At 36.0% G+C, this 21,020-nt stretch overlaps 1 protein-coding gene across 1 annotated transcript in view; it reads left to right on the forward strand.

Moving 5' to 3' along the window:
* Positions 1–21,020, forward strand: part of DOCK4 (dedicator of cytokinesis 4) — a 705,907-nt gene that overhangs the window by 451,573 nt on the left and 233,314 nt on the right. Inside the window, exons 27-29 of the mRNA XM_070948091.1 lie at positions 7,866–7,960; positions 15,969–16,044; positions 18,371–18,471. Of these exons, the coding sequence (XP_070804192.1) occupies positions 7,866–7,960; positions 15,969–16,044; positions 18,371–18,471 (272 nt within the window). The remainder of the gene's footprint in view (positions 1–7,865; positions 7,961–15,968; positions 16,045–18,370; positions 18,472–21,020) is intronic.

Here is a 21,020-nt window from a genome sequence, read left to right on the forward strand (position 1 = left end):
ACATCACGATCACTCTGGATTCTGGCGATGCGAGCTTGGTGTTGGGTAGAAACAAGAGCTGCAAAGTCTTTAAAGATCTGAAAAGTCTCAGATTTTTCTTTCATAGGATATACATATCCATATCTAGAATAATTATCAACAATTGTTAGAAAATATTTTCTACCACCAAGTGTTGGCGGAAAAGGACCAACTATGTCAGTGTGAACCAAATCAAAAATGCGTGTTGACAGGCGTGTAGCGCGTTTGGGAATGGCTGCTGCTTTGGATTTGGCTTTCTTGCAGACAGCACAATCCAAAAACACCTTACACCCCTTTAGATCCAAACCTTTTGCGAACTCCGGCATCTTCCTAAGAACACGGAAACTGGCATGCCCCAATCTTCTATGCCATTTATGGATACACCTGGAATGCAAAGGTTTACCAGTTAGTGAATTCTCAACATTAACAGTTTTATGAGGAACCTCAGGCTTGCTCTGAGCAACCTGTTTCCTTATTTTCTTTTTGTTGGCTTTAGGAGCCTTTGGAGTAGCAACAGGATCTCTCTCTGGAGCATCTCTCTCTGGGCCTGTGCTCTCCCTTTTTGGAGTTTGTATACTTGCCTGTGTTTGTGATTTAGGCTTTGGCTTTAAGTAATAAACACCACCAATTAACATGGTTTCAGCAACAATATCTCCATTTTAACTATGTAACTTGCTTTTTCAAGGTGGTGAGCCTGGAACTTTAATGCTCTAGACAAATGACTCTGACTAAGCAAATTACTAGTTGCTGTTGGTATATAATAAACATCAGGAATGAATGCATCAAGCTCTCCAAAATAAACAGTTCCTTTTCCTTTGACCTGACAAGGATGATTGGAAAAAGAATAAAGTTCACGTAGTTCAGGTTCAGGCTCGTGCATCTCTGTGAAAAGTTCCTTTCTGTAGGTAACAAACAATGCTGCACCACTGTCCAAAGTCCACAGGAGTCGTCATTCATAGTCATTCATGTTGTGCCACATTTTCAGTTCATGATCATATACTAAATGTCAATTTCTTTGTCCTTAATGACACGTATGTTCCATAACTAGGAATCCTTTGGGTATAAATTAATGTGGATAACCATAAAATATATCTCAATTTACTGTGCAATGTAAATGAAACCTCCTGGATGCTTAAGTGTTAAGCACCATGTGTGTCTGCCTGTCTCCCTTCACTAAATATATTTTATCTTGAGCATTAATTTCAATTAGTATGCATGGCCTATTTGCAGGCCACAAAATTGCACAACTCTGCTCCATGCAGAGATCATTAGCAAGAAAGAGCAGATGAAATAAAGCAGGCAGAAAAGAGTAGAAGATAGAAACAAAATTTATAAAAAAAACTATTCACATTTTATTAAATAACTTTTTATTGCTAGTTATTTCACTCAGGTAGTCCTCAACGTATAACTATTCATTTATAGTATAATTATTCATTCCTTTCGAAGTTAGAACGGCAGTGAAAAAAGTGAAAAAAGTGACATAACTTACTCTCATACTTATAACTGTTGCAGCAGTCCCATGGTCACATGATCAAAATTCAGGTGATTGGCAACTGACAGTTGCATTGTTCTAGGAACATGTAATCACCATTTGCAATCTTCCCAGCCAGCTTCTGACAAGCAAAGTCAATAGGGGAAGTCAGAGTCACTTAATGACATGTGAGTCACTTAATGATTGCAGTGAATCATTTGACAACTGTAGCAAAAGAGGTAGTAAAATGAAGCACAACTCATGTGCCTTGCTAACAACTACCTGCTTAGCAACAGAAATGTTGGGCTCAGTTGTGGTCATAAGTCAAGAACTACCTGAACTGTTATATTGTTTTGCCTTTAATATAAAACAATGTGACACCAGAAAATATGCATGTTTAATGCAACTTTATCTATTTTCTACAGGCATTCAATAGAGCAACAGCTATGTCTACATATGCTAAGGCAGTGTTAAGCCTGTACAGTAACTAGGTGTAGTGGAAAATGAATAACATTATTCTCCAGCATACGCTGCAAAATTAACTTTTTTTTAGTGCTTCTCTGTCTAGGTCTGGGGTATCAAACTGGTTCCCCGCGGGCCAGATGCATCATGTGCAGGCCACACCCACCCCAGCTCCACGAATGGGGAAACATTGCAAAATGTCACGTGATGGCACCTTGACGCAGCAAGTTTGGCACCCATGCTCTAGGTAGAAAGAGTAATTAATAACTCCATTTTTAATTTAGAAGAACAAGTTGACTACCACATTCTTCTGATAGGAAAATATTTTGCTTCTAAATAATTTGTGATTTGGGATCCATTTTTAAAAAAATGAAAATATGCCAAAGCTACTTCAAGTGAATCCTATTGAAGATGAATTGTCATAGAAATGATTACTTGTCTGCTGAATTATATCTTTTAAATGCCTGAACAGGTCTTCTTTTTCTTTTCTGTCTTGTCCTATTCTCTGATTTCTTTCCCATTCATCACATCCATCCAGGTTTGCTCCTTTCAGCTCCTTCTTCCCCATCTCCATCCTGTTCCTTGTCCCTTTCTTCTCTGCTGTATCTGCTGGGAAAGGGGAGAAGAGTTTTTCTGTACTTCTGGGAATGGTTTATTGTTTCTGTATAAGGTGGCTGACATATGCCAATCACAGTTGTAAGTGTCAGGTTTCGATGCTATCTCAAAATAAATGAATTTCCAAACTGTCGATCTGTAAGGAAATTTTCTCTTTATTCGAGCACAGCAATCTGATCCTGACTCTTTTGCAGTCAATACTGACCTTTACCCCCCAATCCCTCCCTTTCCGATCCCCAATTCTCTGCTTCTCATTGGCTATCTTCCAAGTCACTTTCCTGATTCCTTCTTCATCATATCACAGGAATGTCTCCCCCCTCCCCATCTCCGAGGAGACAGAATCTTCAAAGGGATTTAGCAGGCAAAAGTTCAGGCTTCTCCTCCCTTTATTTATATATCAGTGCTGGGATGCTGACATCAAGTGGATTGCCTTATTTTACAGGCAGTATACCTTTTTTTTCCTTTGTTTTTGTTCTGCTTTTGCTCTTTTTTGGCATGGACCTTTTGACAAGAATGTGTTTGTATATGTATTTGTGTATGTGTGTGTGTGTGTATCAATATACGAATGTAACATCCATGCTGGTGGTTCTCAACTTACAACCATTTGTTTAGTGATTGTTTGAAGTTACAATGGCACTGAAAAAGTGACTTATGACCGTTTTTCACATGTATGATAGTGTGGTCCACCAGTAGCCTGCGGACCTAGCAATGGAGTCAGACAGTGAGGAGGCTAGAGAGGACAATGGGTCAGTCCTGGAGTCAGGGGAAGGCCTGGACGAGGGCTCTGCATCGGAGGCAAAGATGGGGCCAGGGCCATCTGGGAGCGATGCGCGGACTCTGGAGCCTCCAGAGGCGGACAGAGGAGAGACAGAGGAACAGGAGGAGCCTGTTCCTAGTGCATGCATGTGAAGAGCTGCCAGAAGGCAAGAGCAGCTGAAGAAAAAAAGACAACTCAGGAGTAAGGCCAGAAGATGATTGGCCACTCCCATAAGGCTTAAAAGAGCAGCAACGAGCCATTGGGTTCTTTGTAGAAAAGCAACGTTGATTCCCGTGCTTCTTGTCAGCGTCTCTTAAACTTTGTGGGAGTTTTGCCAAGAAAAGCATTTGGCCAGTTGCCAAAGACATCAAAGGTTGGTGATAAGGCCGGCGGACTGGTTATTAAGAATTTTGTTTTGGACTAAGCTGAGAATGAATTAATTCTCAGCTGTTTTAATAAAATGAGGACTGAATTGTGTTTGGTAATCACTACTTGGGCCTTGGTCACAACAGATAATTGCAGCATCTCTATGGTCATGTGATCAAAAATTGGGTGTTTGAAAACTGGTATCTATTTATGATTGTTGCAATGTCCTGGGGTCTGGGATCATGTCATTACCATTTGCAACCTTTCCAGCTGGTGTCCAAACAAGCAAAGTTAATGGGGGAAGCCAGATTCATTTAACCACCACATGAATCACTTAACAACTGTAGTGATTCGCTTAACAACTGTGGCAAAAAATGATTGTAAAATAGGGCACAACTCATTTAACAAGAGCCTTGCCTAGCAGCAGAAATTTTGGCCTCCAATATAATCATAAGTTGGGACCTATATATATTTAGAGAAAAGAAAGTCTTCAGGACTGATTTCAACTTGATTTGGGAACTTTAGGCCTTATATGGCATTTTGGTCTATATAGAAATTTCTTTATATCTATCTTGTGAGAATGAAATCTTAAATTCAGGACAAACATAATATAAATTCAGATAAATGTAATATATGGTCACAAGAAATGCTTAATGGAAACCAAATAAATACAATCTGAAGAGTAAATAGTACTCAGTACTATGGTACAATTTATTTTCTTTTTTTCAAAAACTATTTAAAGTAAAGCATTCTTGCTTTTATTTTACAAAGTGGAATTAATATTGCTAGATGATTGATTACCAAACTTTCATGGGATTTAGAATCCAATATCATTTTTTACATTCATCAGTTTCTTTTTACCAATATTTTTAAAAATCCACATTTTTTAAAAAATGGACGAATGCTGTAGGAAAAGTAGTAATCATGTAGCTTATAAAAAAAAAAAGGAGGAGAAACCGGAAGCGTCGCAGCAAGACCAGCTGGAAAAATAGTGGGCTCCAATGAGCTCCACAAAAATCCAGCCAGACAAACCGCTGTTGGGGGGTCTTCGGACCGGAACCATCCTGTAGGGATGGTGAAGAAGAAGAGGTGCCTCAGATGACCAAGAGGAACAGGCAAGTTCCTCGAAAGTCGGAGGCTGTTCTTCGAACCAGCGGCGGGGGTGGAGTCCATTAAAAAATGACCGCTCTGAAGCTGGGGCAACCGGAATAATATTTTTGTGCAAGAACGGTGTTTGAACGGAGTGCTGGTACCAGGTGAGTGATTGGCCAGCTCACAGATAAAAAAGGAGTTAAAAAAACAACAACTTCAAAGGTGCCCCGGAGCGGAAATCAGCGGTTCATTGGCACTTGGGAATACCAAAGCCCAAGAAAGAAAACTTTATAACTGGATTTAAAATTGGATTTGGAGAAATTAAAATTAATACAAGAAAAAGGAACCCAAGGGAAAGTACTTTTTATGAGGATCTGAAATATCTTTGACAGCTTTGACACTTGAAGGAAGAACAAAGAGGAGGTTAAAATATTAAAAGCCAAAAAAGGAAATTTTATAACTGGACTTAAAACTGAATTTGGAGAAACTAAAAATATTAAACGGAAAAGAAATCCAAGGGAAAGTATTTTCTATGTGGATTTAAAATACTTTTGTAAGCTTGATACTTTGTTGTTCTGAGAACGTTGTGGATTGGAGAGAGATATGTGCTGGTGGAAAGAAAGCACTAAAAGACTGGCCTGAAAATTGAAGAAAATAATAGCAGTGACCTTGACTACTAAAAGAAACTGTGAGAACTATTAAGGAGTATTTGGTTTTTTAAAAATTGCTTGGTCTCGAATTTCAAGGTGGAAAACTTTAAATTGGAGAGGATTGGACAAATATTTGAACTGGATATTATCTGGAAATAAAAAAGAGACTGTATAGACTTTAAAATCTTAATTAAATATAAGTTAAAATATTAACAATTTTTAAAATAGGGGAGTCTTGGATGTGTGAGGAATTAATTGAGATGTTTAAAAACATGCGTGAATCATTAAGGGCAACAAAAAGTCAGAAATTTTGCTAGAACACACAAAACAGGAAAAAGAGAATATAAATGAGAAGCAATTCCTGTTGAAGGAAAAGGTATTGAATGTAAAAAGTTAGATGATTACACTGGGATTTACAGTGGCAAAAAAAGAGTGGATGGAGGGAATATCCCCCAAAAAAGAAGCAATCAAAGGGAAGAGAAGGAAATGGAAAAAGATTAGGAAAAAGCTTGAGGAGAATTATGTGAGTAATAGACTCAAAGGTTAGAAAAAGGATTCAGGAGAAAAGATACAATAAATATAAAAATAAAAAAGAAGAAGAAGAAGAAGTTAGGAGAATGGGATGAAAGAAGAAAATTATTAAGAGGTGGAATTTTGGAGCAACCAAGAGAAAATGGTTAAAAGGGAAAGAATAGTGGAAAGGAGGAAGGGAAATAAGGTATATATTAGTAGATCTAAGGGAACTGTATTAATATTATTAATTGTGAATGTAAGAAGTGAATATGATGATGTATATTGTTTATTGTAAAATAGAACAGCAGATGAAATATGAAGTGGCAATTTGGTTCAATTATGAAAATAACTGAAATCAAGAGACAAAACTGAAACATTAAAAAGTGTGAAGGGGATTTTGAAAAAATATGTTGTAAATGATGAAATAAAATAATTAATTGAGGCTATAGTAAGAAATCAGGAATTAAGGGGGGATAGTGATTTTTTTTTTAAATTTTATTTATATGCCTCCCTTCTCCAGAGACTCAGGGCGGCTTACAATGCGTTAAGCAATAGCCTTCTTACTTTTGTATATTTATACAAAGTCAGCTTATTGCCCCCACAAACTGGGTCCTCATTTTACCTACCTTAGAAAGGATGGAAGGCTGAGTCAACCTTGAGCCTGGTGAGAATCGAACTTAAAGTAATTGCAGACAGCTGGTGTTAATCACAATGCTTTTAGCCTGCTGAGCCACCAGGCCCTTAAAACATGCTTATCATGTATTAAGAAGAGATTAAGATTAGATGTGGAAGGTCAATTAAGTTAAAGGGTTTCAATGTAAGAATTGAATATGATGAAGTACATTGTTCATAGCCAAAAAGTGTGATAGGGATTCTAAGAAATATATTTTATAAATGGAGAAATAAGATAATTAATTGATGTTACGCTAAGGAATTAGGAACTGAAGGGTGGATGGTGATACTGTTTATATATTATGTATTAAGAAGAGATTAAGATAAGATAAAGAAGTAGGGAAAAAGAATATTAAGGCTGAAATTGAGATATTTAAATTGTACTTGGAAAAAACAAAAAGGAAGATTGGAATAGATTATAAAAATCAATATATAACTATGTTATAAGAAGTATAAGATGTGACCCGGTCAGTACTCTGTTCGTAAAATATGTATGTGAAAGAAAAATTTAATAAAACTTGTTTAAAAAAAGAAAGAAAGAAAGGGAATTTTTCCTTGAATGTCTTATCTTAATGCTGAAGCGTGTCTCAGATGTTGAAGCATTCATATGAATTGACAAGGCAACTAGACTTTCCTTGTTTTTGCTTGAAGACATTTCACTTCTCATCCAAGAAGCTTCTTCAGTTCTGAAACAATTTTCAATACTGTACTTAGGGAAAAAATAGAGTACCGTACATTCTGGATTTGAATGAACATGCTACTTAAAATGCAAACCACTTAAGTGGAGGTGATGATTACTCAAATGATATCAGATACAGCTTATTCTCATATGAATCTATAATGCAGAATTTCACAGTGGTGTAATTTGACGAGAATCCTAATAGGCAAGGAAATCCAATAGAAATTATCCTCATTGACTTTTAAAACCATTTATACTTACAATTTGTGAAAAAAGCCACAATGGTAGTAGGACTTAAGACCAATCTATCTGTTATCGTGAATTTAAATATTTTTTAAATAAAACTTCGAATCAAAGTTTGTTTCTTTTTCTCCATTGTCCATCTAATTATAAGCAGCTAAATTACTATGATATTATTTGAAATTTTTTTGGGAAAAAAATTGTCTTTTTTCGCTTTAGAATATAATTTTCTCTTGATTTGAATTTTTTCTAATGTATTTGCTAAAGAAATTTGCTAAAAGTATATTTTTCTTATCGTAAAAAATAATTTAGGTTTTTTGTTTCTCTTAGAATTTCTTGTTACAGATATTTACTGTTTTTCGAATATTAATACAGCCAGAAATGTTTCCAAAAGATTGGACAGTGATGCGTTTAGTTGCTAACAAGTAAGATTTCTTAAATACAAATATAATCATAATATGGGTCTATCTATATTGAGATTGTGTGCTTATTACTTTTTGTTTATAAAATGCCAACAAATTTCATTTCCTTATAATGCAAGCCAAGGAATTTCACAGCTTTTTTTAACCTTATGATTTTATTTGAATATAACTATTTTATTGTCTGTCTGTCTGTCTGTCTGTCTGTCTGTCTGTCTGTCTGTCTGTCTATCATCTATGATGTTTATGATTGGTAGTTAATGAGATTATCAATGAGACACTTATTTTATTCCAGTTAAACCTTAAATATTTCCCATCCTCTAGTGAATAACAAAGGCATGCATTAAATTGAAAATATTTTTAAGATCAGTATAAAACAGTCTCATCAATAAGTTACAAGTTGGCAGCATTCTTATGAACAAAACTTTAAATATTGACTATTAGGCAGAATAAAATGCCTGTCTGTTTCCCCAGGGTTCTCAACAAACTAGATTCTTTTTTTAATACAGTTGCCTAACTCTTCTATGAAAATATAACATAACAAACGAACAAAAAGTGTGATTGCAAAAAACACTCAAGATGAAAGAGGTGCAATCTAGGTGACATCCAAATTCAAATCAAGATCTTGTTATAATTTAAAAAGAAGTTGAGATGGGGTGGGGAAATGCCTAAACACGTTCAGCTATTCATTTCTTCAGCAGAGTCCATCTCCCCAAATCCTACGGTATTTTGATCATGTAGTTATCTGCAGAATAATCCAGTTCAGGAAGCAAGATAGAGTTAATATTTGGGTAAACACAAGAAAGATTCTTTGCAAATAATAGATTTGCCTGAGAATGCCTGGGTATTTAAGCCTTTAATTCAATGATGGAAAAGCCCTGATGATATTAACAGCAGGCATTGATTTTGAACAAAAGGGATGGTTCTGCATTAGTAAGACCTTAAGTCCTTAAATTTAAATTTCATGCCAAAAAAGAAAAAAACAATTGGGACAAACGAACCTAGCAATACACTAATGTATTAACTAATTCTGTTCCATTCTCAATAATACATTTTGTGAGTAAGAAATATACAGTAGTAGCCAAAATTGTGGAAACCTTTTGAGAAAAGTGTATTTTTATTTATTTATTTATAAATTTATAAATTTATAAATTTATAAATTTATAAATTTATAAATTTATTTATTTATTTATTTATTTATTTATTTATTTATTTATTTGAATTTGTATACCACCCTACTTCCAAAGGACTCAGGGCAGCGAACAGCCAAATAAAATACATATAATACAAATGTTAAAAAAAAATTTTTTTGAGGTTTGATGGCTAATAACACCACTTTTTATGGAGTAGTACCATAAAATTATATATCAATGGAAAGATAATTTAATCAAGAATGTAATGCAACAAAGTTTGTTCAATTATCTGTATTCTATGAAAAGTTATAGCCAAATAACTAGAAAAAGGAAGCATAATTTACTTAGGTTGATATCAGGGAGCTTTCCTTTATCTGAGTGTAGCCAATGAGCATGAGTGTTTAGAGAGCGAATCTGATGTCATCTTGTTTTGGAACTGAGCCAATCAGATCACAGTAGGATTCAGTTATTGATGTCATGTATTGAAGCTGAGAGGAGGACATTTGTCAGTGTGTTATGTAATTGCTATCAAGTTGGTTGGATTTATGGCAAAAAATACAGAAAGAGATGGAAAATTGGAAAAAATTACAACTGTCTTTGCTGGGTAGGATAGCCGCTGTAAAAATGAATATCTTACCAAAATTTTTATTTCTTTTTCAAATGATACCTATACTTAAAAAAGATGAAAATTTGAAGGAATGGCAGAAGGGCATAAAGAAGTTTGTGTGGGCAGGGAAGAAACCATGAGTTAATCAAAAGATAATGCAAGACACCTGAGAAAGAGGTGGTCTTAAAATGCCTAATTTAAGATTGTATTATGAAGCCGCTGCCCTCTCAGCAATTACAGATTGGATTTATTTTATTTTATTTTTTTTATTTTAATTTGATTTATATGCCGCCCTTCTCCGGAGACTCAGGGCGGCTTACAGTGCGTTAAGCAATAGCCTTCATCCTTTTGTATATTTATACAAAGTCAGCTTATTGCCCCCACAAACTGGGTCCTCATTTAACCTACCTTAGAAAGGATGGAAGGCTGAGTCGACCTTGAGCCTTGGAGAGATTCGAACCAGCAGTAAATTGCAGGCAGCTGTGTTAATAACAGGGTGCTTTAAACCACTGTAGTACCAAGGATAAATTTAACGGAGGAAAAGATACTGAATATTGAAGGATATGGTCTGTTCTCCGGCTGGCATGCTTATCTATTGTATGACAAGAAAGTAGATAAGACTTTTAAAAGTCATATATTAAGAAATGCTCTATTGCGTGTCTGGAAAAAGTATAAATATAAATTAAATGATAAGTTACCAATATGGACAGTACCCAGACATGCGATAGAGAATATAAATTTGGAGCAAAAGCAAGATAAGATTACATATAAGGAACTCCTTTATAAGGAAGGAGTCAGATTACAATTAAAATCTTTGGAGCAATTAAGAGAAGAAGGAATTATTAGGACTTGGTTTCAGTATGGGCAGCTGCAGGCCAGATGGAGAGAAGATCAAAAAATTGGTATTTTGAAGCAGGATGAGAATTTGATAAAGCAAATAAGAGATAAAGGTCAAATGCATATTAAAAGATTGTATAATGTATTAGTGGAAATAGATTCAGAAACAGAGCTAGTCAAGGATTGTATGATAAAATGGGCACAAAACATAGGTGAACCAATAATGATGGAAACATGGGAAAAGATATGGGTTAGAAATGTAAGATTCACACAAGCTCAAAATTTAAGAGAGAACTTTTATAAAATGTTTTATAGATGGCATTTAGACCCAAAAAAACTAGTCTGTATGTATCCAAATCTACAACCTAAGTGTTGGCGATGTGAGTGTAAAGATGCGACATATTTTCATATATGGTGGACATGTAAAAAAATTAAGGCTTTTTGGATTAAAATATGGTGGATTATTCAAAATATTTTAAGGAAAAAAATTAAATTTACACCACAGTTTTTTCAGCTGGGGATAGTTACGGATTGAACTGCAATAAAGACTAAGTTGGTTTTGAATTTAATAACAGCTGCCAGGTTACTGGTGGCACAGTATTGGAAGAAGGAAGATCCACCCACTATTGAGGAATGGACACTAAAAGTTGTGCATTTGGCAGAAAAATTTCATCATACTTTAAAGACCATTCAAATGAAAGATATATATCGGAATGGAGAAGATGGATTGACTATATACAAAAAAAGTATCCGAACAAGAAGATACAGCTTATGAATGAAATAACTTTTAAGTAGTTTATGTTTATAGTTTTTTTTTTTTTTTGAGTTATAAGGAGTTAAAAACTTAGGGAGAATATGAATGCAATAATTTGTTAGTGTCAGCGTCTCAGCGCTGACATAGAAAAGGGAGATAAGCCCTGAACTTTTGCCTGCTAAATCCCTTTGAACCTCGGTCTCTGTGGAAATGAGGAGGGGGGAACATTCCTGTGAAATGACGAGACAAGAAGTCAGGAGAGTGACTTGGAAGATAGCCAATGAGAAGCAGAGAATTCGGGATCAGAAAGGGAGGGATTGGGGGGCAAAAGGTCAGTCTTGTCCACATCGAATCATGATCCGGTTGCTGTACTCAAATAAAGAGAAAATTTCCTTAAAGATTGGCAGTTTGGAAATTCATTTATTTTGAGATAGCATCGAAGTCTGACAGTTAGCATATTTTAGCTTTATGTTTGTGAATGTTATACCCTGTTCTTGTTCTGGGAAGTCTAGGGAGGGGGGGGAAGGGGGGGAGAAAATGTTTGTATTTCCTATAAAACTTTTCAATTAAAAAAAAAGTTGGTTGGGTTTCATTTAGTGAGCTTGTAAAATGTAATAAAATTAAAGTAATGGTGCAAAGAGTTGACTGGTCATTCAGAAAGTGATGTAAAATAGTATTATTAAGTGAACAAGGCGACAGTTATAAAGAAATTAGAAGAAAAATTGGTGGAAACTTAACCAAAGGTGGCATTTCTAAGTTTTTGGAGAGGTATAAGGAGACTCAGTCACTACAAGACCACACTAGGAAAGGCAGGAAAAGGTGCACAACAGCAAGTGATGATATAAAAATTAAAAGACTGTGCCTACGTGACAGAAGAAAATCATCTGGGTGTGTACAAGATGAAATGGTGCAATGCAATGTGAAGTTGAGTGCAAGGGCTGTTCGGCGCAGACTGCAGGAATTTGGCCTAAAATCAGAATTCTACGAAAAAAGGCACTTTTATCTCTCAAACAAAGATTGAAAAGCATTACATTCTTGATTAAATTATATTTCCATTGATATATAATTTTATGGTACTACTCAAAAAAAGTGGTGTTATTAGCCGTCAAACCTCAAAAACAGTTGATAAAGAAAAAACTATTTGAGATTGGAATAAGAGAATTTAAGAAAATAGTTGGGAATTTTATTATGTTATTTGAATTTAAAATTAGGGGCATTGGAGTAAGATTGATATTAAATTGATTCTTTAACTAATTAGTGAAACTATGATGTCTGGAGTTTAAGAGACAAAAATATAAATAATTGTTAAAGTAATAGAATGGTAAATAATAAACCATTTAAGTTAATATGAAGAAATGAACTTTACGGAAATGAGTATAAAATATATGGATGTATGATGAATGTAAGAATTGGAATATTTTTAATTAATGAAGGGTACTATAACAAATGGAATATTTTTAATTATATATTTGGAACTTAACTAAATAAGAAAAGAAAGTTGAAATGATATTGGATTATGAATTACTTAGATATATTTAATTGGGCTTGATAAAAATGTCAAAATGTACTATTTGGAATAATTAGTAAAGAAAAAACTATTTGAGATTGGAATAAGAGAATTTAAGAAAATAATTGGGAATTGTATTATGTTATATGAATTTAAATATAGGGGTATTAAAGTAAGATTGATATTTAATTGATTTTTTTTCTTTATTGAATATGTTTAACTGTTGAAATGTATTATTTGGAATAGTTGATAAAAGAATTTTTTTTTATTGAAAAGTTTTATAAGAAATACAAACATTTTTCCCCCACCCTTTCCCCCTCCCCCCTTCCCCCCCACCCCCCTCCCTAGACTTCCAGAATAGGCACAGGTTATAGCATTCACAAACATAAAGCTAAAATATGCTAACAACTTATTGCATTCATATTCTCCCTAAGTCTTTAACTCCTTTTAGCTTAAAAAAACTATAAACATAAACTACTTAAAAATATTTCATTCATAAGCTATATGAATCTTCTTGTTCGGATACTTTTTTTGTATATAGTCAATCCATCTTCTCCATTCTGATATGTATCTTTCATTTGAATGATCTTTAAGATATGATGAAATTTTTGCCATCTCAGCCAGATGCACAACTTTTAATGTCCACTCCTCAATGGTAGGTGGATCTTCCTTCTTCCATTACTGTGCCACCAGTAACCTGGCAGCTGTTATTAAATTCAAAACCAACTTAGTCTCTATAACAGTACAATCCGTGACTATTCCCAACGAAAAAAACTGTGGTGTAAATTTAATTTTTTTCCTTAAAATATTTTGAATAATCCACCATATTTTAATCCAAAAAGCCTTAATTTTTTTACATGTCCACCATATATGAAAATATGTTGCATCTTCACACTCACATCGCCAACACTTAGGTTGTAAATTTGGATACATGCAGGCTAGTTTTTTTGGGTCTAAATGCCATCTATAAAACATTTTGTAAAAGTTCTCTCTTAAGTTTTGAGCTTGTGTGAATTTTACATTTCTAACCCATATCTTTTCCCATGTATCCAACATTATTGGTTCACCTATGTTTTGTGCCCATTTTATCATACAATCCTTGACTAGCTCTGTTTCCGAATCTATTTCCACTAATACATTATATAACCTTTTAATATGCATTTGACCTTTATCTCTTATTTGCTTTATCAAATTCTCATCCTACTGCAAAATACCAGTTTTTTGATCCTCTCTCCATCTGGCCTGCAACTGACCATACTGAAACCAAGTCTTAAAGATTCCTTCTTCTCTTAATTGCTCCATAGATTTTAATTGTAATCTAACTCCTTCCTTATAAAGGAGTTCCTTATATGTAAACTTATCTTGCTTTTGCTCCAAATTTATATTCTCTATCGCATGTCTGGGTACTGTCCATATTGGTAACTTATCATTTAATTTATATTTATACTTTTTCCAGACACGCAGTAGAGCATTTCTTAATATGTGACTTTTAAAAGTCTTATCTACTTTCTTGTCATACAATAGATAAGCATGCCAGCCGGAGAACAGACCATATCCTTCAATATTCAGTATCTTTTCCTCCGTTAAATTTATCCAATCTGTAATTGCTGAGAGGGTAGCAGCTTCATAATACAATCTTAAATTGGGCATTTTAAGACCACCTCTTTCTCAGGTGTCTTGCATTATCTTTTGATTAACTCGTGGTTTCTTCCCTGCCCACACAAACTTGTTTATACCCTTCTGTCATTCCTTCAAATTTTCATCTTTTTTAAGTATAGGTATCATTTGAAAAAGAAATAAGAATCTTGGTAAGATATTCATTTTTACAGTGGCTATCCTACCCAGCAAAGACAGTTGCAATTTCTTCCAATTTTCCATCTCTTTCTGTATTTTTTGCCATAACGGTTCATAATTATGTTGATATAATTTCATATTTGCAGTCATAATATAAACCCCTAAATATTTAACCTTCTTAGCTATTTCAAATCCTGTTAACCTTTCTATCTCTTCTTTCTGGCTTCTGTCCATGTTTTTAGCTATTATCTTTGTTTTAGCTGTATTTATTTTAAAACCAGATACTTGTCCATATGAGCAGATTATATCCATCAAGGCTGTAATCGATTGTACCGGTTGGGCTAAGGTAACCACCAGGTCATCCGCAAATGCTCGTAGCTTATATTCATGCCGTCTAATTCTGATTCCCTTTATTATATCATTCCCACGTATTTTATTTAATAAAATTTCCAGCGTCAAAATAAACAATAACGGAGACAAGGGACAGCCTTGCCTTGTTCCTTTTTCTATATTAAAATTATCTGTTAAACCACCATTGATTATTATTTGCGCTGTTTGTTTTTGATATATTGCCTTAATAGATTGTATAAAATGTTCTCCAAATTGCATCCTTTCTATTAGTTTTAATAAGAATTGCCAATTCAATCTGTCAAAGGCTTTTTCAGCATCTAGAAAAACTAGCACTGTGGGGACCTGGTTGTTCCTTCCCAAATACTCTAATAAGTTAACAATTTGCCTTACATTACTTTTCATTTGTCTTCCATTTATAAAAGATAAAAGAATTATTGGTGAGTAGAATAAGAGAATTTAAGGAAATAATTGGGGATTGTATTATGTTATGTGAATTTAAATTTAGGGGTTCAAATTTTAAGGAGGAAAAAGAAAAAAGGAATTATACTAGCATGAGACATCAAGATGAAGGGTAATATTGATTTTTTAAATTTAGAGAAAATAAAAGAAAAATTGAATATATAAAATTGTGTTAAAAGATTTACAAAAATCTGTACAAATTTAAAACTGGGCCAATATTCTGTTCAGAAAAGTTGCATTGTATGTTTGTTTGTTTGTTTGTTTGTTTGTTTTAAAAAATAAAAAAAAAACTTTTTTAAAAAAACCTCAAAAACACACTTTTCCCAAAAGGTTTCCACAATTTTGGCCACTACTGTATTGAGAATATTTCAGTCTTCACAGGATGAGGTTCAAAGTCTGTATAGACTTATAGACTCCTATTTCAGACCATTTTAAAGATTTATATTTGTATATCATTTTTTCTGTAAATGGTATCTTGTATTAATAAAACAATAAGAACAAAGATATAAAATAATATGTATATTGCTATGTGAACAATTAAATATATAATCCATCTTTTGTTTTTCTAATAGTGTTATTATTACAACAGTGTTATATCTTTCTGATGCCCTTCGCAAAAACTTCTTAAATGAAAATTTTGATTACAAGGTAAGCCAGCACTTGGTTTGGATTATGTTATGCATGTTTTTATTTAAAGCATTTGTGTAGCCTCCCATATTAAACTAAACTCTAGGTAGCTTACAACCAAGCTCTTTCTGTCAAATGTTTTTTTAAATTGTTTCTCCAATTTAATCATCTTACCCCAGTGTATGTGTCAGCAGTGGCAGCTATTTTGCACCAGAGATGAGAAAATATCTCCATGTATGTAACATTTAATTAAAATGGGCTTTGCATTTAATATTTCATATTTGAGTGGTGATGAATTAGAATTGATTTGATTTGAACTTGTATTTTAAAACAATTCTACAGACACAGGACTGTTCAAAGAAGTTGGCAGTCAGATTGGGGAAATTTTGGAATTATAGGCAAAACATAAAAAAAATAGTTAGAACAAACTCTACATGTGGGGAACTGGTGGTTGTGCCTGACATCACTTGATGAATCATATTTAACTAATTTATAGATAAGTCAAAACAAATATTTGAATTATTTTGTGGTAGGTATTTGAATTCTGTTAGATTCTATCTTTTAACTTATAAATGAACTTAGGCATGTAAGATCTGTGTCATGTAGCTACACCAGGGGTGTCAAACTCAATTTCATGGAGGGCCACATCAGGGTTATGGTTGACCTCAGATGGCCGGGTGGGTGTGGCCGACTGGGTTGGTGTGGCTGACTGGGTGGGCGTGGCCAGCTTGACACTGCTCACTGGGCATGGCTGGCTGGGTGGGCATGGCCAACTGGGTGGCCAGCTTAATGCCACTCACTGGGCGTGGCTGACTCGGGACCGAACAAGTCATACTGGCTAACTTGATGTGGGGACAATTTGGTGCCCTACAAGCTCCTCACCTCCCCAAACTGCTAGCTTGTTGGGGCAGCCTTCCCTCATGCTTTTATTTGTATTTGTGTAGTTTCTAATAAAATTATAAATATAAATTTTGGGAATCCTGCTCCTGGTTTATTTGGGTACAAGAGATTAGTGACTCACTAAAACCTGTTAACTTTGGAAATGATACAATGATTATTTGAAACTTTGCAATTATTGGCATCCCTTTAAGTTTTCTACCACAACAGAGAGCAACTTCCAATCTAGGTACATCAGCTTGATAACACAAACAAAGCAATTCATCTTTAGATGGAATCCTTCATTAAGGCAGTTTCAGGGCAACTCTGCACAGGCCAAGTGCCTTAATGAAATATGGCTTCTGATCTTTATATATTTATGGCAGTGGTGAAATGTAAAATTTGTTACTACTGGTTCTGTGGGCGTGGCTTGGTGGGGGGATAATGTGACTGGGTGGGTGTGGCCAACTTTTTTTTTACTTTTTTAAAGCATTTTTTTACAACCTATTTGGGTGAATAGGTTGTAAAAATGCTTTTAAAAGGAAAAAAAAGGCTCTTATGATCACAGCTGTTGCGCGCGATTGTCAGAGCCTTTTTTATACCTTTTAAAAGCAGGAAGTAATGATACCCAGGCGGGTGGGTGGAGCCTCGCACTGCCATTGCTACCGGTTATCCGAACCACCTGCCACAATCGCTACCGGACCGCCCGATCCAGTCCAAACTGGGTGCATTTCACCCCTGATTTATAGCTAATGATGTCAAACAGGCAGTGATACTCTATCCACACATCCTAGGTACCACAATTGAATAGAGATTCAGTTGTAAGCATTTATACCAGGAGGAGTTTCTCCAGCCTTTTCTCTCCAGTTTAAAATCACTGTTTCTAGGTATTTACAGCAATCCATTGGAGATGTAACAAGGATAATGCTTCTTTAAAACACATGTATTTACAATTCTTTACTAATGCTTTATTAAGTTTGGGAGAAATTATTGGATTGCATAAATAGAATTATGTGACAAAAGCAAATATTTCTCTCCAACATCCAAAAAGCCCAGAAATAGAGTTCAAAATGCTTGAAATATCCATCCAAAGTTTAGCATTAGCAGGCAATGCTGGTTAGATCCCTAGGGTCTGTCCTTTGGGAGAGAGACCAAAGCACCCCTCCATTGACTTCCAGACATTTTCCACAAAGCCTTAGAGCATAGTGTGCTTTGGGGGCCCAGGTGTGGCGAGGCAGACAAGCTTCAGATGTTGGTGGAAGAGTGAAGCATGTGTACGCGCACCTGCTGGGATGGGGTGGGCCGATGCAACGTGGGCCGGTCCCTTGCATTTTCCACAATGTCCCAGCAGGCCAGATTCAACTACTTTGCAGGCCAAATCCGGCCCGCGGGCCTTGAGTTTTACACCCCTGAGCTACACTAATAGTATCTTTAAAAGAAATGCAATGATCAAATTATTGTCTATTTGCAGATTTGGGATTCTTATTTTTACCTCGCTGTCATATTTATAAATCAGTTCTGCCTACAGTTAGAAATGTTCACACCTTCTAAGAAAAAAAAAGTACTAGAAAAGTAAGTATAATTGTTGGGCTTTTTTAAAAAAATAGAGAAAATCAGTGTCTGTGGCATTTATTTTTTTCTGTACAAAATATTATTAGGATTGAAAATTGTCAAAACTATGTGAGATTTGCTGTTGATTATTACTGAGAGACAGAATTTTGTTTTTCAAGGCAGAATTATTTGAAGTACATTTGATTTCTTAAGTATGTTTTAGTGGGATGTACCTGACAACATTGAATAAACTGAATTTGAATATCTGGTTTACAGTACTTTGATTCAATGATTAAAGCTCACTGAAATTAATGGAAATAACTTGCAGGAAAATATATATTCAAACCCTAAGAAGAGTGCACTTGTATAAGGTCCAGTCTCTCCTCCCCATTCAAGAAAGCATTTCAAAAGGAAACTTTTATTGAAAGCAAGTGATTGCAAGACAAAGGAAAGCAGGATCTAAATTCCCCTCCCCAGGCAATTCAGTTAGGCTAAAGCAGTTAGAAACCCCTCCCCTCACTCCGATGTTGAATGAGCCATCCACAAATGCGAAGATGTTGAGAGAATGGCAGGCCTGAGAAAGAGATAAGAAGCAATTCTGAGGTGCTTCTTGCAGGAGCCTGCAGAACTGAGACAAAACAGATGGCCCTCCCCCCTTATTACATTCCTCAAAGGTAAATCAAGCATAAGGCACATAGGTTCCAGGGTAAAGGTTACTTTATAAACTAAGGGAATACAGGATGTATAGGAAACAGGAAGAGGACAATAAGCTAATAAATGCACAGGAATGGCAGTATCACGAAAGGGATCTGGCAACTTATTAGAAATGACGATGTATGTAATTAAATCTTTGCTTTGCTTGCATTGATGATTCCTAAGGTTATAGACAAAAGTTATTTATAACTGATACCACTTACAGGAGTGCCAGCGGACTGCAAAAGCCTCCTTCTCCCAGATTGCCCATCTCCTTTCAGTCTCAGTCAGGTTCCGGGAAGTGTAGATGCAAGGTTGTAAAGTTCCATCAGCATTCACTTGAAGTAACACCACCTGCACGGCCACATCGCTGGCGTTGGCTTGGATTACGAAAGGGACCTCCATGCCAGGGTGTTTGAGGACAGGCTCAGCTGCAAACAGTCGTTTCAGTTTCTCAAAAGCCGCCTGGCACACCAGGCTAGTGTGGTCTAGTGGCCGGCTAGGCTTTGGCTTAGCCTCCCCCTTTGTTTTTAGGAGATTGGTAATTGGTAATGCATTTTTTGCAAACGAGGGGATGAATTGTCAATAAAAGTAAGCAAAACCCAAAAAGCTATGCAGCTGCTTGCGGGTCCCTGGACGCGCCCACTCCAGGACTCCTCGGACTTTCTCTGGATTCATTTCTATCCCCTCATTTGATATGTGGTAACCCAAATAGTCAATCTTACTCTGATGGAACTCACACTTCGACAATTTAGCATATAGCTCAGCCACCCTGAGTTTTTTCAGTACTGACTGCACTATTTTCACATGTTCGTCCATGGTCTCAGTGTAAATAAGAATGTCATCTAGGTAGACCAGGACCCCCATGTAGTACCTCATTAATCAATTGCATGAACACCACCGGGGCCCCTTGCAGTCCAAAGGGGAGCACCCTAAACTGGAAACAACCCAGGGGGCAATTGAAGGCAGTTTTCCATTGTACCCTTCCTTAATTTGAACTCTGTAGTAAGCCTTTCTCAAGTCCAGCTTAGTGAAAATCTTCCCCTTGCTCAGGTGAGCTAACATGTCCTTCATAAGGGCCAGTGGGTAAATGTTTGTGATGCAAATGGCGTTCAGATTTTTATAGTCAACACATAAGCGAAGAGAGCCATCATTTTTTCTCCCGGAACAGTATCGGGGCAGCCACTAGTGGCCTAACTGGTTGGATGAAGCCGCATTTTAAGTTTTTATCAATAAAGGTCCACAGGTCCTTTAGTTCAAGAGGGGTCATGGAGTAGATCTTTGGTTTTGGGAGCTTCACCCCTGGGAGGATTTCTATGGTGCAGTCCGTGGGCCGGTGAGGTGGGAGCACACCTGACACCCTCTCGCTAAAAGCCTCCATGAGGTCCCAATATTCCTTAGGGATTTTCTCCTCCCCAGCAATGCATTCGCTCACTGCCACTGCCAACTCCTTCATGGCTTTGGCCATGCAGAAAGGTTTTCCCCCTTCCTTCCCCTGGTGGGTGGAGCGGATGCCTTTCCTCCAATTCACCTGCAGATTCCATTTTCGGAGCCAGGGCAGTCCAAGCAAGAGGGGTCGTTCCATGCCTGGGGCCATGATAAAACTCAAGACCTCTCGGTGGTCCCCCATCCATATTTCAATCAGTTCTGTCACAAAGTGGGCTGCCCCCCCAGCTACTGACCCATCCAACTGGCAAAACGCAATGGACATTTTCATTCTCTTTAGTCTCAGACTCATTTTTTCCACCACCTTTGGGCTGATGACACACCTAGTACACCCAGAGTCTAAAAGGGCTAGCATCTTCCCCTGGGCACCAGATGATTATATCCTTATTTCTACCAGGATGGTCATGGGGCCCCCATGCTGACTTACCAGG

This window comes from Pituophis catenifer, unplaced genomic scaffold (assembly GCF_029215685.1).
Source record: "Pituophis catenifer annectens isolate HBS135680 unplaced genomic scaffold, rPitCat1.0.hap2 SCAF_7, whole genome shotgun sequence".
Taxonomy (NCBI): domain Eukaryota; kingdom Metazoa; phylum Chordata; class Lepidosauria; order Squamata; family Colubridae; genus Pituophis; species Pituophis catenifer.